General features: G+C 44.0%; 1 protein-coding gene and 1 pseudogene across 5 annotated transcripts in view; both read left to right on the top strand.

The window, feature by feature from the left end:
• The window catches only part of Sntg2 (syntrophin gamma 2), a 216,196-nt gene that overhangs the window by 95,153 nt on the left and 106,734 nt on the right, over positions 1-14,309 (top strand). For all 5 annotated transcript variants that reach the window (XM_021643987.2, XM_060366668.1, XM_021643988.2 and 2 more), the window contains one exon: positions 13,784-13,871. In XM_021643987.2, the coding sequence (XP_021499662.1) occupies positions 13,784-13,871 (88 nt within the window). The remainder of the gene's footprint in view (positions 1-13,783; positions 13,872-14,309) is intronic.
• On the top strand, positions 6,126-8,539 carry LOC132647237 (serine/arginine repetitive matrix protein 1-like; annotated as a pseudogene).

Raw genomic sequence — 14,309 nt, 5'->3', positions numbered from 1 at the left:
TAGGTATGCATTATTCTGTGTTACAGAATAAATTATCGAAGCACTGTTAACTATATATGTAGACTTAATTTGTCAGGATCATAACCTTCGTAGAGGTATTCCATTTGTAAAATACCTCATACATTGCCCAGATTTGCCTTATCAATCTTACAATAAATTCTGGTTTTAGTTCTTAAAGAAAAATCATCGGTTATGCTCAGGGAAGAATCTTTCTAACATAAATCTATCTTCAAGGTGACATACTTGCAAGGTGAATCTTTCTGCTGATTTGAAAAAAAAATCTATGAGTTTGAGGTTGATGAAAAGGCTTAAGCATGCAAACATATGATTTAACAGGTAGTTCCTCTTTTTAGCACAACTGTGAGCTTATTTCATAGTACTGTAGAGTTTTATAGTGACTGTGGGAGACAGTGAATTGTGCATACAACTCATACAGAGAAAGGAAATTGAGGGTTGTCACCATTTGGTCTTGCATCCATTCCAAAGCATTTTGTTACCTGTGATAGTTACATAGTTTTAATTTATCAATTAACAATAAGTTTTAAAGAATTATAATAAAATGAGCAGCCGTTTTCCTGAAGAAGTAAGCAGAAGAAAAATAAAGAACAAAAACGGAAGCAAAAGCTACTGAAATGAAACACAAGAAATAATGAGAGTTAAAAAAGACAAGCCTGTGTGCAGGAGCTGTCCGTCACACAGCCATGCTTCTCACCGTTCCTCCGGCTGTAATTAAGATAACTGGCTGCTTTAAATGTCTTACAGCTGCTCAGGGAGACTTGGATCTAGACACAGATGCTCCAAGACAGCTAGTAACATGAAAGAGACTTCAGTCACAGATGTTTCGGATAAAGCACAGTTCACAGCGTTGTTCCAGGAGACTCTGCTCAAGTCATGGCTACTTTAAATAACCTGCCAGGGCTACTTGATTTAGGCATAACCATTTCAGAAGACCCAGAGACAGCTCAGCCACCCACCCATCCATCCAGTGACTTCTCTGTAGCTGTTCCCAGTCTGGAGGAATTAGAACTCCTCCACAACTCGTGACTGCTAATGGACATGTGTGTTTGGCTATGTAAACAGTTATCCTCTCCCCTCTAGTGGTAGCAGTCCAACAGACCTCCCCATGAGCACACCGACCATCCTAACCTCGCTAGAGACTTTGTGATTGGAAGGCCAAGCTGAGCTGGAATCATGAAGGACAGACAGTTGCTCCAGCTTCCAGCCCAGCCGTGGCAGTAGCGGCTAGAGGCTAGAGGGAATCATGAAGGACATACAGTTGCTCCAGCTTCCAGCCCAGCCGTGGCAGTAGCGGCTAGAGGGTAGGTGAAGAGTTTCTGAGTAGTTAGATTTCAGAGAGCTGTGATTTCAAACTTGGGCTGCTGAGACTATAAATACCACAAAAGTGCTGAGAAGGGAAGAGAACCTTCAAGGCTGATCATACAGAAGGCCAACAGCTGTAGAAAGCCAAGACCACAGTGAGCTGCAGGCCCCAGCACCGGAAGAACTCTAGAAAACACTGAGATTTAACTTCCTTTGGCTGCCAAGGAGATGTAACACTGAGTGTGGAGGACCCTGAAACACTGAGCTCAGACTTGGATGAGCTTCTCTCTGCATATCTCTGATTTCAATCTGAAAAACAAACAAACAAAAAAATCCCCAGTTCATGATTCACAGTACCACTGTCACTCCAAGCATGTGCTGCTACTCAGTGATGCATTTGATTTTCCTAGAGGACAAGGAGAGGAGAACACATGTAGACACAGGTTTACCTGTGTGTAAGCATGTGATATGTGTGCATGTGTGTGACATGTGAAATCAGTAGCAGAGGGCCTGTGTTTGAAACTCTGGCAGAAGTCAACCAGCAAGACTGACTCAAGAAACCAGCGATTCCAGCCAGTTATAAACTTCTGTACTATGTGATTGATGGCTGTGTGAAAAACATGCAAAGGAAAATAGCCCACACTTGAACACGTTCTCATCTTTGTTTGAATGACACAGAAGAGGATCTGCTTCTTTGAGTTGTAAAGAAAACATAAAATTGTTTAAAAAAATATAAATCCAAATATAAAAAGGCACAAATGGAACTATTTCATGCCTGAAAATGATGAATACTCCAAAGGATGTCTTCTTAGACAGTTAAAATTTAATTGTCTAAGTACGTGGGTAGATGAAAAATGTGTGATTTAAAGAAAATAAGAAGGTAGAAACCATTTCAAAGTTTCTAATTATTCATTGAAGACATTTGATTTTCCTGTGGCTAGAACTGGTTCATGTTTTACTTATAATTTATTTAAACACAGTAACTGAATCAAGCAGTAAAATGTGCCCGATTGAAAGCAACAACCTCTAGTGGATGCTAAAATTGCATCTGTTTCCAATGCAAATGACTAAAGATTCAGAATCACAGTAAAGCACGCTGGACCCAACGCCTGCAGGAGCTAACCTGAAGTTGGCACCTGCTAAAACAAGGACTTAGCTGTAGCATGCATACAGCTTCTAATAAGCCAGGGTGAAAAGTCTGCATGAATGCTGAAAACTAGTTATGGAAACGTATATCTTGGCTCTGTTATGGTATCATTCAAGGTAATTTTTTTAATACTCCTTACTTATTTAAACAAACCCAGAAAATATTCACAGTTGGAGAGGTTCTTGTTAGATACACTGTGCGAACCAGTGGGGTGGGGAGGTGCTGAATCCACAGGAACCACAATGGAAAACGCAGGACAGGGCGGCGTATGGCGTATTTTTTTTTCGTTTGTTTTATTTTCCTTTGTTTTTTGGGGGGTGGGGTGGGGGCAGAGTGGTGGAGACAGACATCTATTCATTTCAGCCGTGACATATCAAAGAAATTATTTCACCTGTCTGGTTGATGCGCCAATGAATTTCTTGGGGTTACACAGAAGAACAAGGGTGACTCAGGGAAAGCTGCATCTGTGCCATGTAAGGCCCACCTCAGCATGGGTGATGACTCATAAACACAGATGCCCTCAGGCAGCTCCTCCAGAGAGAGTTTCTCCTCCCTCTGCTGCTTTCAGAAGAGGGCTCGTGAGTCTTCTCTCTTTCTGAACTTGCCAGGCCTTTTATGTTTCCTAAGTCCTAGAGCTTTTTTCTTCACCCAGAAGAGAGTAGTTCCCTTAAAAGAAATAGCTCCAAAACAGTAGGATGTGTAGAAGGGTACCTGAAAATCAGGCAGCATCAGCCAGTCCAGAATTGATAACATACAGAGCAGCAACAGGCAACCACACTGCCCAGAACAAGCAGCAGGAGGTGCAAAGCTTGGCAGGATTTTGTAATGATGGGAAGGAAAGTAAGTGTCCCAGATAGATAGATAGATAGATGGATGGAAGGGTGGATGAGTGGGAGGATGGATGGACAGGTAGGTGGATATATATGGACGTGAACTTATATTCATCATATATATCTGGGTATAGCATCACACACCTTTAATCCCAGCACTCAAGTAGCAGAGGCAGGTGGATCTCTGAGTGTGAAGTCAGCCTGGTCTACAGAGCAAGTTCCAAGAAGGCCAGGGCTACACAGAGAAACCCTGTCTTGAAAACCCAAAAATTAAAATATAAAAAATCATACAGAGTTAAATTAGAAAACTAGATAATAAACATTAACTTCTACAAATATATTGAAACATATTGCTGTGAATATAAAGTTAAGGGAGTCACTAAAACAAACAAATCATACAAAATAAGCAAAGATGGTTTATGACACTTTGGTCAATCTAACACTTCATCAAAATTAAAATACTGGAGCACTAAGTGAAAATTAGATTACTTCTCCCTGTATAAAACAAATGGATTTCCCTATTTTCTCAGAAGCTTAATGCTGCCTCCTTTCTTCCTGCCAACACACTGCACAACTCCCTCTCAAACCAAACTCACATGTACGTGCACACACACAGACACACACTACAGACACACACACAGACACACACTACAGACACACAGACACACACACAGACACACACTGATATACACTACTCCTACATGTTCACAAGAAACTTTTAAGATAGAAGGTCCAAAAGTTAGTAATTTAAGGACAGGGTAACTTTCTGGGTAACAGATACTGGCTGAGAGCACTGAGTTCCAGTGTGAGTGCCAACCAACTTCCACAGTTTGTGCTCTCTGGCTACAGTAGTGCAAATGGATCTCTCAACCATATCCAGTTTTTAATTGCTGCTGGGCTGGGCCACGGGGAGATATCCATATGACTAAAGTTTGTCTATGAGGAGAGGGCTTTGTTGAGGTATATTGCTTTGAGATGAGAAATAGAAGCATTTGTGTATTTGGTTTTGAAATGAGAGCTTGACAGTGAATATTTGAAAAGTGAAGTGTACTAGGGCAAGGGACTGAAGGATTTCTCCTTCCGGATGCAAGCATTCAGAAATCAGCAAGGACAGCAGGGGTAGACAGATGGGAAGACAGGTACTGGAATACATGGGAAAAGATTGATGAAAAGGACCTTGGATCAGCCAGGTTGAAGGTGTCTGGGAGGTCAAGTCACACGAGCTAAAAGATAGGAATTCTGCTTTGCTAGGCTGGATACAGTGAGGAGAGCTGAGATAGGCAGACATGGGGGGGGGAGTTGGGGGGAAGCCAAATTTTATCAGCCTTTTGCTGTGGTCCAAGAAGTAGAAATGCCGCAGGGGTGCACACAGCACAGCTGGGAGACTGTCCCTCCGTCTCACAGTACGTTGACACAGTGCTGGTCCATGTGGAGCTGCTCAGCACAGATCGGCTGTGATGCATTGTGGGGCACATTCTGAAGAAGGCTGAATGGTGAGTCAGGCTGAGACAAAGCAAAGGCAGCTCCTCTCCTGAGAGCGAGGGGCGGACTCAGAGTGAAGCCAGGCTGTAAGGTAGTGTCTGTTGGTGGGGATACAGGGCACACCGTTCACATAGGCCCTGCATGGAGATCTCTGTTTCAGCAGATGAGTGAAAAGGAGGGCGTGGTGTCGGAAATGCTGGGGGAGAGGGGAGAGATGTCTTCTCGGGAAAGAGGAGAGGCTAGATTCTGAAGGGTCTTCATTTATGAGAGTGCAGACACTCACAGCTACTGGGGTGAACCCGAGGCATTTTCTCTGGCTGGGTTACACAGCCTGGGTCACTCCAGTGTCTCAATTAGGAGTCAGAGGTTGAAGTCATTTACATCATCGAATCTCAATTGGTGTGAATCAGCTTGGGAAGTGGGATCACTTAGAGACCCTGTGGCCAGTTCCCAGGGTCACACACTCAGGTGTACAGGGTGGAGATGTGGTGAAGCTCTATGAACAGAGCTTGACAGTCAGCTGGAGTCCAGGCTAGCCTGCTGCCCTCACTTTCACAGGCTGCTCACTCTTGGTCTCTATGCTCAAAGAACACTGATAACTGGAAACGGGGAAATGCTCAAATTAAGTAAAATCGACTGGGCTCTCCTACCAGGAGCATGATGTGTTTACAAGGAAGTGAGCTAGGGTGTTTGCCATGGAGGCTCCATGAAGCTTTGTCTCCCTGGCGATGATCTCCCTGACTTTGCAGAATCTGGGCTTGTGCTCAGAATGAAGAGAATATATCACGGCTCCCCCTTCTGCCTCTTCTCCAGGTGTTGAACTGTGTGGCAATGCTAGGGAGGATTGAGAAGTGGAAGAGGCTCAAAGTTTAGTTCTTTTAGTTAGTCAGACTTTCTACGTGTCATTTAGTGAGAGAGAATGCAGATCTTTAAAAAATCCTCACATGTAAACTGATGTCCTGATGTTTCAATTAAACCTGAGTATTGAAAACTAAACTTCTATTTAGTTACGTTTGTATGAAGAAAGCAATTGAAAAGATATGTGTAAAACAGGTAAATTAAATTTATAAAAACCAGTGTATGTGATGTGTATTGGTGTGTATTATGGTAAGTGTATGCACAAGTTTAAATGTGTAAACATGTAGATGTGTAAGTGTGTATTTATTCACCATAAAACTCACATTCTTGCAAGAATACATGGAATGTTTGAAGTAGTTTAAGCCACAAGGGAAGCGTAGCATAGATTTTGCCCTGTCAACAAAATGAACCTTGTTTGAAAGGTTTTCATGGTGGCAAGGCACAGTACACACTGAGATAGGGAACAAATCTCTGAGCAAGACAGCAAGATGAACTCAAGATTCTTCCACTGAACAAGTACAGAGCAAGATAATTGGTTCAGCAACAAACAGGAGAAACTCTTCAAGCAGATGAAATTCACAAAGTACTAGATAAAAAAAAAGTAAACACGAGCAAAGTAAATTTGGAGGTTGTAAAGCCTTGGATAACAAAGAGTAGCTGAAATCCTTGGATTTGAAGATGATGTTGATTGAATTTATATTCAACCAGCTGGACGTGAAGAATCCAGATTTCAAAATGATGCTTATCAACCTGACTGAATTTTTTGAATGGGGAAAATGCTAGAGAATTCATGGGAGAATTGTGGCCCTTGCTGTTAAGTGCACAAGAAAATATCTCCAGGACCCCTTCCATTTTCCTAGGATTGAGGAAGGAAGAAATAAAACAGAGACAAATTGAACAAGAAAAATTGGTATCTCTGAAAAAAAACACACTGAAGATAAAGATAAGAGGGATAAGGATGAAGAATAAAGCAGCAGAGAAAAAAAGGGAGCTGTCTCCAAGCCTGAGAAGATACAAATCCAGATCTCCTTCCCCTAGAAGATGATCTTCCCCTGTCAGAAGAGAGTGAAAGCACTCACCGTTACTCTTGACCTACCTGTCACAGGACCAAGAGCCAGAGCCCTTTCCCTTCCCCAGAAGAGAAATCTTCAGAGCTCCCAGAACCATCAGTGAGAGCGAAAGACTCTTCAGTCCAGGAGGCCATGTCAACAAGTAACATCCTGAAAGCTCCCAAGCCCGAGCCTATGCCAGAGCCCATGCCAGAGCCCAAAGACCCTTCTCCAGTAAAAAGGAAAAGATTGACTAAGATCTTAGTCACGTTCTCAATCACCTTCTCATACTAGACCAAGGTGGCAACTCAGATGCAAATCAAGATTGTACCCTCCTACAGGGTGGCCAAGCCCAAGAAGGTGACGACCATCTGGAAGAGTTCCAAGACAGATGCCTCTGCCACCAAGGCAAAGGAGGAGTAGGTCTCCTGGGAGACAAGGCAGCATTCTTCCGCATCTCTGTCTGAGAGTAGTCTGTCATCCTCTTCATCTCGTTCCCAAAGAGGCGACAGTACAGAGGACAGAACCAGCAGTCTTCATCTGGCTCTGGCTCCTCTTCCACCTCAGAAGATGAGAGGCCCAGGAGAGCCCATGTCAAGAATGGTAAGGTAGGCAGGCTGCAGAGACATTCTCCTTTTTGGAGTGCCTCTCTGTCACCTCAAAAGTCCAAAAAGAGACTTCCTCTCGGGGTAGAAGGAGAAGTCCCTCCCCACCACCTGCCAAAAGGCAAGATCTCCATCTCCAACTCCTCTTACCCCTCCTCTTCTCCCCCCTTGCTCACTTCTTCCAGATCTACCACCCCACCGCCAAGACAAAGGACTTCCTTTCCTCTCCCACATGCTGCTCCTTTTCTCCAAAGAAAAGAACTGCCCCGCCCCCATGTTTGCCCAAGTGAAGGGCATCACCATCTCCATCACCAAAGCACATTCTCCCACTCCCACTCTCCCACCTCCACCTCAGTAACCAAAAGATGCTCACCCTCCATATCTTCAAAGCATAAAAAAGGATCTTGCCCAGGCCGATCCACCCAGGAAGTCGGGTCACCACAACCAAACAAAGGTCATTCTCCTTCACCATGGGCAGCCGTGGGCTCCTCAGACCTCAAGTCCTCCTCCTGTTTGAAGGGGAGCATGAGCATCACCCCAAGGAAGGCAGTCCTCATCTCCAAGTACTAGTCCTATTAGGAGATTATCCAGGACTCCTCTGGGCCTAAAAAGATTTTAAAACAAACAAACAAAACAAAACAAAAAAAGACTGCATCACCAAACCCTCAGTCTGTAAGAGGGGTTACATCTTCCCTACCTTGTCTCTGGATCTCATGAGCCAAAGCTAAAAAGTCTCCAGTACCTCCATCTCCTGTGCAGTCTCAGTCACCCCCACAACAAACTGGTCACCCACCGTACCAGCTCCTACCATACCAGCTCCCACCATACTAGCCCCCACCATACCAGCCAAAAAGGCTAAAAGCCCAACACCAAGGCTGTCCCCTGCCAGGAATTCTGTTCAAGAAGGATGGGGGGGGGGGGAAGAAGAAAGATAAGAAACACAAAAAGGATAAGAAAACAAAATAATCGAGCACACACACAAACAAACACAATCACACAAAATAAAAGGGAGAAGGTGTGGCTGTAGCCCCCGAAGCTCCTGCAACCCCTGCAGCCTTTTCTGCCATGGCAGCAACCACAGGAAGAGCCTGTGGCCACACCAGAGCCCAGGAGGAGACTGAAAGCGAAGCTGAAGCCCACGGCCTTGATGACTTAGAAAGACGCCTGAAAGGGGGAAAGCCCCTGGAATCCACACGGAAGGCTCAAGCATCCCCATGGTCCTCGGTGGACATGTTTGTTACATTGTAAATTTTATTTGGTTTGTACTCAACTCAGTTTCAAAATTGCTAAAATGTGTTTGAGCTTTAGACTATAACATTTGTAATCACTGCTAGGTTGAAGTTCAACGAGTTTTAAAAAAAAAGGGGGGGCGGAATAGATTTACATTACAAAGGTGTTCAAGGTATATTAGTGACATTTTTCCAGTAACATTTAGATTGAAGTATGTTAAGCCAAAAAAGCAATATCTTTTCTTAAGAAGGGAGAGGGCTACATATGGTTGGCTAAATCTTGTGATTCATTGAAATGCCCTTGCCTCTCTGCAGAGGTTTTTTTTTTTTTTTTTTTTTTTTCCCTCCTTTCCCCTTTCTGTTGAACCTTAGCACACATGTAAATTGTGCTTCCAGCCTTTTATAGCTTGCCTAGAAATGAGACCACTGTTGAAGAGCCACAAAGGTGTGAGCATGTGTTTCAATGCTGCAAACACTCCTGTTGCCTTCAGAGTCTGCTGACACGTCAGAGTCTGAGAGAGTGGAGGTGCTGCTCATGGCCCTGGAGATTCTGTCCCTGTGTGACAGGTTCATTAGTTGATTTGAAATTCTGGAATCTCATCTTTGAGTTGTTTTGTTTTGTTTGCTTCTCCCCCCTTTTCCTTCTCTTTTGTTAAGGCAATTCACTAAACCCAGGAAGGACCTTTCAGTTATATAAATGTGTTCAATGGACCTCCGTGGCTCCCACTCCTAGCTTTTCCTTCCTTGTCCAGTCGGCACACACTGAGGAGCTCTTGCATTTGGCCGTCTGGACTTGGACATAGTGACTGGTTTCACTTGTTTTATTTTATTTTTTAACTAAAGCTATATAAAGCTTGTGATTAAACAGAATAAATCTCTAAATTTAAGAGAAAAAAGAAAAGTTTTCACATTTCTATAATATAAACTGTTAACCAAGTTGAAACACATAATTTTTTTTTAAAGCATGAACTAACACAAATATATCTTATGTCAGAACATAGAAGATATAACTAAGCTACACCTCGAGATTAGGTAGCTGCTTTTAAACATGCAAGAATCTAAAAAAAAAAGAAATCCATTTTCCGCATCAGGGATTTAAAGCAGAATTAACAAGGAATTTAAACAAAGGTGTGACAAAGATGGAGAAGCAAGTTTATAAAAGAAGAACCATGGGAGGGTAGGGTGGGCAGCACACAGTTAATTACAGCAGTTGTTAGCCGGTTTCCTGCTAAAATGACTCCAGGCAAGGCCTGTGAACCCCGTATCACCAAATCCCAGCGCCGGACCCACTCTGCAAGCCTAAATCAGGATGCTTCTGAATCAGATGCTGGAGTCCAAGAGGAGCCAGAAAATCATGAACCTGTGATATTTGTTTTAGGCAAAGAAGGCAACTGGCCAGAGTTCAGGGCGTGTATCTGTTATTGTGAAACAGAGGCATTGCAGTGAATAGCCTCACTCTTGCATACCACAGGTACTGACGCACTTGTGCGGTCACTGGGCAAATGGGTACCTGTGAAATTTTACAGATAAAGCCAAATTGTCCTTGAATTCAGAGACAAGCTTTTCTGAGACTATTTCTGGATAGACACAAACTTCCTCACAGTGGCCTGGAAGGTTGAAAGAGCAGTGAAAGGTATGCATTCTTTCATTGTATTTCAAATCCTTTTTGTATCCAGAATTGTGCAGTGACTCTTCTGAGACTGCCTCATGTCTACCTGTGTTCCCATGAGTAGGGTGCCCACTCATGTCCCCAGGAGTCTAGGGGACTCTGTAGAACACTACACTGAGATCCCAGAGCTCTTGCTTGGGTCATCATCAGTCCTCACCTATAGGCCGAGTGTTCGTGTCCCTTTGGAGGAGGGGCCCTTGGGGGGTGACTGTAGGATCATGAGGGTGCCTCTCTCCACGGGTGGACAAGCAGTCTTCCCACTGCAGGACGGTGTGTCACTGGAATCAACCCTGCTGACAGTGCTAACTCCAGGACCCAGACCCTGAGAGGGAAATGTCTGGTGTTTGTTTGCCGTGGGTCTGGATAAGCTGAGAAGATAGCTTTGGGTGATCACATGTGGGGGAAAAAAGAAAACGTGGAATCCTCTTTAAGAAGGCTTACCCGTGAGGATGTGGTTAGAAATTAGAGTTGCAAACAGCAGCCTGTACCCAATGGGCCCAGATGGGTATGCACTACAATCAGGGATGTGGCCCAAAGCAACAGTCTCCAGGGAACAGCAGCAATTACAAAAGGCAACTGTGGTTACTGTTGGCAGACGCAGCTGCTTCCATCCCCTGTCAGTACAAGGCAGTGATCTGCCAAGGGAGAAAAAGCTGCAGGTCATTGCAAACATGGCAACATCTGTGGCCAATACTGAAACCTCTCTGCCCCCCCCCCCCCACCACCACCACCCCACCACTGCCCTGCTCCACACACAGGCTTTGACCTAGAAGAGAAGGATTGTTAGTGAGTCAAGACCTGGGTCTCACTCATATATTATCCTGAATTATCAGGGCAATGTGAGCATTTTGAGATTTGAGAAATAGAAAAAATGTCACTAACCTTTAATTAAAATAAAGTTCTTGAATATTTCAGGCCACATTGCCACAGTCTTCCAGATGGCTCTGTTACTCAGACAGGATTATCTATCAAGATACGTATAAACTCATATAAATATGTGATCACAGATTTTAATGCTTCAAACCACACTTGCTTTGCTGAAGGGCTCTAGAATTCATTAAAGAGATTTAAATTTCATTTTATTTAATAATTCAACAGGGACACACACATAACACACACATGCGCACACACACACACAAACATGCAAAGCAAACCAGCCAGGGTGCAGATCCACAGGACCACTGTAACCTGGTTGTGCTGTGTGGGGAGTAGAGAGAGCTGTTCAAGGCTGTGACAATCTGGGTTTCACAGGTCTCAACAGGTCCTGTCTCTGTTCTTTGGAACTACCCTGCACTGGGCTCTCAGGACCAGGGTATCACAATGGATGCCCACTTTTGAGCCTTTGTGGCCATCCCCTGACCAGAGATAAGACATGCTGAGGTGAGACTCATAAGGCAAGCCCTTTGCTGCAGCCAGAGGATGCAGCCACACTGTACTCTTCCTACCCTCTCCTGGATGTCACCTGCCAGGGAAAGACAGTCACGATTTCCTGGACTGGTCAAGGAGTAAGCACTGACGGGTCATCTCCTGAGAGAGGTACCAAGCAGGGAGGAGCCTCTTCCCTGTTCACTTCAATAGAATCCTTGCTTGGTGTGAGGCTCACCTCTTCTGTTTGTACAAGTAGTGCTTGAAGGCAGGGGCTGGACGTTTAGGGGCTGGTACCTATTTTAGGGGGTGAGGTGGGTTTAGTGATGTGTCTCTCCTTTTAAGCTGTTTGTGTACCTTTATCTGAGCAGCAGGTAAAGGAATGTGGTGGAGATAGGGACATAGGATTAGGTTGGCTCAGCCTGGGAATCTTGGAACATATGAGGCAAGTTAATAGGACCACGTGGATGCAAGGAGAATATACACCTGATATATCTGCAGCATCGAAACTATAAATACCTGGTCACTAGTGAAAACTGTAAGGGGAGGGACATCCAAATTCTTAACAAGTGTGGACAGGGGTGGTGTGGGGCTTCGGCAATTCCAGTGGAAAAGAAAGAAGGTGTGAGGCCATGGTCCAAGAAGGCCTAAAGATATGGCAGGACAGTCATGTCATGGAAGAAGTCTAGAGCAGGCTCTATTCAGCACAGAGAATCTGGTGGGCACAGAATATCTGGTCAGTTTAGAAGGTCTGGCCAACTCAGGATTTGGTCAGCCCAGAGGGTGTGGTCAGACAGTGCTGAGTTGGGTAGCCATGCCCACGAAAGACAAAAGAATATTGATGCTAGAGGCCAAAGAACCTTCAACTGTCTCTGTTCACTCTTCAGCCCGTCACCCCTGCCTCACCAAGGAGTTTAAACCAATATTCCATGCTGTCACTGTCCAAATAAGAACTGCTGAGGGTGATGTAAAAAGAAATCGGAGAATAGAAAGATTACAGAAGTTTTGTCAGAAACAGGTGAATGAATGTTCAAGCAGACAGTGGATGAGCCTTTGATTGGTGAAACTTTGTGGCCACAGACATTGTTGGGTTCCAGTCAGTCCTAGTAAATAGATTTATAGCATTCAAACCAGTACTGTTTTACTTTTGCTTGTTTTGTTCTGTTTTTCAAGACAGGGTTTTTCTGTTTAGTCATGGCTGTCCTGGAACTCATTCTGTAGATGAGGCTGGCCTTGAACTCAGAAATCCCCCTGACCACACCTCTCAAGTACTGGGATTAAAGGTGTGCACCATCACTGCCTGGCTAAAGTGTTTTAATAAAATCAACTTAGGCAACAAATACATTGTGTACAAAAAAACTGACTTTTAGGCTCTCTCAGTGATGGATATGAGATGTGTAGTAAAACCAAACCCACATGAATAGTTTGAGGTTTCAGTGCAGTATCACATCACACTTTAAAGACACCTATCCTGAATTGGGGATTGAGCATCTTAGCCAGAGTCCTCCTTCTTGATTAGCTTCCTTAGGTGTACGGATTTTAGTATGTTTATCCTATATTATACACAGAGGAAGACAATGCAGCCACTCCTGATGAGACCTGATAGACTAGGATCAGAGGAAAGGGGAGGAGGACCTCCCATATCAATGGGATGGGAGAGGGGCACGGGTGGGGAAGAGGAAGGGAGGGTGGGATTGGGAGGGGAGGAAGGAGGGAAGTACAGGGGGGATACAAAGTGAATAAACTGTAATTAATAAAAATAAAAATAACTAAAATAGTACATCTGGAAAAAAACAACAATAAATAAAGACACCTATCCTGTTCTGAAGTTAAGGTGATGTCTGACCTTTGAAATTACATGGTGATGTCACAGTCACTTAGCTGGTTTATCTTTTGCCAGTGTCTGACATTTGGCTATTTGTATCAACAAACTGACTTCTCATGCATAGGACTTTACTTTCTGGTAGGTTAAATCACCAATCATGCAAGCACCCTGTGGATAAACATGGCTGCTTTTGATGTCCACACATTCATAGACAAAGCACAAAGGCTGTACACTCTTACGGATACATAGCCACCATCTTTAGCCTCGTTTAGTCCTATAGAGTTTCAGGATCTCAAAGATAATCCTGAAACAAATTCTTAAAAAGCAAGACATATCCATACAGACGATTTTCCACGTGTGTCTGGTTCTTCTGTAATAGTGAAGTGCTGTTCTCTCCTGAACAGGTGCATCTTCTGAGAAATGCTGGCGATGAAGTCACCATCACTGTTGAGTATCTCAGGGAAGCACCCTCATTTCTGAAGCTGCCCTTAGGTAAGCGGGAAGGGGCGGCTCTTAGAATATTGTGGAATTTTCTTACTTCCCACATCATTTATCCACATGTCTTGGTATAAATCACTTCCCGAGCACACGTTTAGAGAGAAGAATGATTCAGACTGGCAGAGGAGCGCAACAGGTTCCTAAGGCACTCCAGACATCAAAGTCAGAAGCAACTCTGTCCTCCTTCATGTGAATTCTCTGCTACTGTGTTTATGTACTCTTTCTCTCTCTCTCTCTCTCTCTCTCTCTCTCTCTCTCTCTCTCTCTCTCATGGGCACACACATAGACACTAAGACACACACATTCACAGACTCACACACACTAGCACACAATTACACACTCACACACAATCATACAGACTCACACATGCACACACAGTTATCTTCACATACATTCATGTGCATATATGTAGGATGATTTATAGTCATGTCT

This window comes from Meriones unguiculatus, chromosome 1 (genome assembly GCF_030254825.1).
Source record: "Meriones unguiculatus strain TT.TT164.6M chromosome 1, Bangor_MerUng_6.1, whole genome shotgun sequence".
Classification (NCBI taxonomy): domain Eukaryota; kingdom Metazoa; phylum Chordata; class Mammalia; order Rodentia; family Muridae; genus Meriones; species Meriones unguiculatus.
Note: the sequence above shows the minus strand (reverse complement) of the source record. Positions and strands in the feature narration are given on the sequence as shown.